Source organism: Lathyrus oleraceus, chromosome 1 (genome assembly GCF_024323335.1).
Source record: "Lathyrus oleraceus cultivar Zhongwan6 chromosome 1, CAAS_Psat_ZW6_1.0, whole genome shotgun sequence".
Lineage (NCBI taxonomy): Eukaryota > Viridiplantae > Streptophyta > Magnoliopsida > Fabales > Fabaceae > Lathyrus > Lathyrus oleraceus.
The window spans coordinates 299,160,421-299,164,594 of NC_066579.1; the positions used below are offsets into that span (position 1 = coordinate 299,160,421).

Here is a 4,174-nt window from a genome sequence, read left to right on the forward strand (position 1 = left end):
GTGATGCGACAATAACCATATATCATGATCATGATACCTTGTTTTGTGATACTCGACTTGTATTCTATCCCAATTTGTGATGTTATATCCATGTCTTGTAATTGTTTATCATTTCATTAAAGTATTTCCTTCATGAATTTCCATAATGTCTAACATGTATCTCATACTTGTTCATGTGTTATCTCTTGTGATGTTATGTAAACCTTTGTCACGTCTGTTTATGTTCATCATGCCTCAAAAACATGTAAGTAGCTTGTTCATGTCCTACCAGTTCATGTGTATTTATGTATCTAAATCCAAGGGAAAAGGATCTTATGTTGACTTCCTAGTCATGTACTGTTTGTTTGTTTGTTGACTTTGTTTGTCCATTCATACATTTACCCTAAACCAAACCTACCCATTTTCAAGCTAAAACACCAACACAAACCTTGGCTTACCTTTAGTCAATCGACTTTCAATTACACTTGAAAATGCTTTAGTACACATGAGGCATTTCAAAACACAAAACTTTGAATTATCTTTAGTCAATGGAATTTCAATTACACTTGAAAATGCTTTAGTACACATGAGGCATTTCAAACACAAAACTTTGACTTACTTTTAGTCAATGGACTTTCAATTAAACTTTCAAATGCTTTAGTAGACATGAAGCATCTCAAACTCAACTTTGACTTACCTTTAGTCAAGTAACACTTTTCCAAAACATTTTCTACCCCTTTTATTGCCCCATTCAAAAATGAAAACAAAATTTAAACTAAAACATAGATAAATTCAAAAGGTTCATGTAGAGTACTACAAATGCTTATGGTGCTAATACCTTCCCTTTTCATAATCAACCCCCGTACCTTCGATCTTTACTTGCTTTGCTTCTAGTTTTACTATTTGCTACGCACGTTTATTTTGGGTTTATATTGAACCTTTTCCTTTTCCCTTGGAAAACTAAAAGTTCAGTGGTGATATCAATACTTTTACGATTCAAGTTAATCCAATAGCTTGGTCTCCGATTCTCACCGTGACAGAAATGCCGACTTCACCAGGGATAGACAAGAGGGTTATACCTATCTTATTTTTATCTATGTTTTATTATTTATTTGTTTATATTTGCTTGGGTGATCTTTGTGTTAAGATAAGTCCTAACCCGGACTTGAGTGCATATTGAGATAGGAGGGTGGTATAGTCAAGTTGGCTTGGGTGGAGTAATCTCGAACAAGCTGACTTGAGAATCCCCCAATCAGTGGAGGCGCCTTTGGGGATGGTATTTGTTGAACAAGAAATCATGAAGAAATTTTCCATCTTTGACCTGGGAACCTGAGAAGCTGACGACTTTAGTGTCATTTTACCCTACTAATCCTTGTTAGGACGTAGTGTGGTGACTATGAAGGTGTAAACCTAAATTAGTTGATACACGATACTACACTCAGATGAGTTTCTCTTGAGAATATTATTGGTTGACAAGTAGTTGTCCAAACCGGTAATATCCAAAAGATGGGATTATGATTTTGGGAACTTTCTTAGAACCTTGGTTCCTGTCTTGATGATAAACCCTTAGAACTTACCTTGTTGGGATAGTTAGACCCATGGCTTCATGCTCGTGAAGTCGAACCTATGAACCCCGTGTATTTGACATCTTGCATATGTTTACTGATCTTGATGTGTTTATGCATTCATGCATTCAAGCATTCATTAACATCATCTTAATTAAATTCTTCAAGGAACTTAGAAGCATTTGTTGCAAATATCGTAAGTATTTTTCACTATGGATTTTGGAAGAAGAAGAACTCAAAAGTACACTTTTAAGAGTCCAAAATTGGAGGATTTAAGAAAGCTAGGATCTCTGGTGGTTAATTCTGAAGACTTCAAAGGCAATAATGAGATACTTCTACCTCTTTTAAAGACCAACACGGTGGAAGCGAATCTGGCTACGTTAGTCCAGTTCTATGATCCACTGTATCAGTGCTTTACCTTTCCAGATTATCAGCTTGTGCCTATCTTGGAGGAGTTTTCTCACCTGATTGGCCTACCAATTCCTGATCAAGTCCCCTTTTCCGGTTTAGAAGAAATTCCAAATAATCAAGACATTACAGAAGCTACTCATTTAAGGGTGTCTGAGATCAAAGCTAGTCCGACTATAAAAAGAGGAATTCTTGGCTTGCCTGCTAAATTCTTGATAGAGGAGGCTCGTTATTTTGCTAGAATGAAAAGTATGGATTCTTTTGAGTCTATTATCGCCTTGCTCTTCTATGGATTGTTCCTCTTTCCTAATGTTGACGACTTTGTTGACATTAGTGCTATCAAAATATTCCTAATTGGAAATCCAGTTCCAACCTTGCTCGCAGATGTTTTACATTTAGTCCATCTCAGGAATTCTCATAAGGGAGGAATGATCATATGTTATACGACTCTGCTCTATAAGTGGTTTATTACGCATTTTCCTCGATCTAATGCATTTTGGGCCTCAAGGATGGTTTTCTATGGTCACAAAAGATTATGTCTCTCACTCATTCTAACATTGATTGGTTTGGTCGTGTTTATGAGGGAGTGACAATTATTGATAGTTATGGTGAGTTTCCTAATGTACCTCTTCTTGGTACAAAAGGAGCCCAATACCATCTGTAAGACCCCAATTTTGGCCCTAAGATCCCTCATGCAATTCCATCATAAGCATTAGCATTGGGATCATGCCTTGGCATCCTCCTTACCCCTCTTTCATTGGGTTTATTTTGGAGGGATCACCAAGCATTTTGTGATTATATCATACTTGTATATTATCATTTTACTAACTAAAATACCAAAAAATATGTCTTTGCATTTGTCTAACTCTTTTGTAGGAAGGGCATGATTTCATTGATTCATCAAGTTCACGTATAGGGTTTGAGACCCTCATGAACAAAGAGCACAACCAAGAATTGATTCTAGGATGGTTATGAACATCACATATGAGTCCCAATGATCTCAACATGTTATATTGATCAAGTTTTCTTCAAGAGTTTGAGGGTGATTTTGCCTTGGAAACCCTAGTTTAACTGGGTATCCTGAGTAACTTCTACAACAAGCTATCTCACCATTTGATCAAATTTATCAAGGTGCACTTCAAAATTCATCATTTCATGCATATATGATCTACCATGAGCCAAGAAAGTCAAGGGAATTAGAAGTTAGCAAGTTGGTTGATGGTGGTTGGCCAGATGAATTCATCTGATCAAAACTGGGTCTCCCTAGACCCTATCTCCTACAATTTTCATCATATGAAAATGATTCCAAGATAAAACATAATCTAAATGATATTCCAAACAACTTTCATGTTTCGACCTAGAGCTGGTTTTGCTTGGAAAATCATTTTCTATGTTGAAACATTATAGGTCATTTTGTTTAAACCCTAATTTGAAAGCCAACTTCCCAATGCCATAACTTGCTCAATTTCTATGAGATGAAAGATTTACAAGTTTCACAATCAAATTTAATGTGTTTACTTCAACTTTTATGTTTGGAGTGGGAGCTAATTCAACGTTTTTGAGCATGTGATATGAGGTTACATTATAGGTCACTTTTGACCTATGCCATTGATCAAGTGATTTTTCCAAACTTCAAAAAGGCATAAATTTATCATTTAAAATACAAATGACATGAAATTGGTGACCATTTTGAATTTCTTTGAAAGAGCTACAACTCTGACGAAGAAACGTTTCTCATTTGAAGCTCATATAAAAAGTTAAGCATGGTGGAACATTGAGACATATGGCCTGACACTTAGAAAAATTTGGATAAGTAAAAAATTTCCAAACTTCCACCTCAAATTTATCCAAGTTCCAAGCTTCAAATGAAAAAGTCTTGAGCATGAAAGTTGTTCCTCTTGATCTCACCTTTCCAATAAGCTCAAATTCATTCATTTTGGACAAAGAGTGCATAGGCTGCACATGGCTTGAACATGGTGGTATCACTTGGCAAGATTCAAACTTCAAACATCAATGCACACTTGCCTTGCAATCCAAGCTTAATTCAGACCATCCAACATTCATTTTTGGACTACAAGTAATGATATTATGGGCATGTGCGTGCCCATGCACCCTTGCATCACCATTTGCCAAAATTGGAAAGTGATTTGAAGTGTGCAATTATCAACTGTTTTGGCTATAAATAGAGCTTCAATTGCTCAGAAATGAACACACATTCGCGC

At 36.0% G+C, this 4,174-nt stretch overlaps 1 protein-coding gene across 1 annotated transcript; it reads left to right on the plus strand.

The window, feature by feature from the left end:
• Positions 1 to 1,756: 1,756 nt before the first annotated feature.
• Positions 1,757 to 2,542, plus strand: LOC127103994 (uncharacterized). Its single transcript, XM_051041221.1, has one exon. It carries the CDS (start codon positions 1,757 to 1,759, stop codon positions 2,540 to 2,542), a length of 786 nt encoding a protein of 261 aa, XP_050897178.1.
• The last annotated feature ends 1,632 nt before the right edge of the window (positions 2,543 to 4,174 follow it).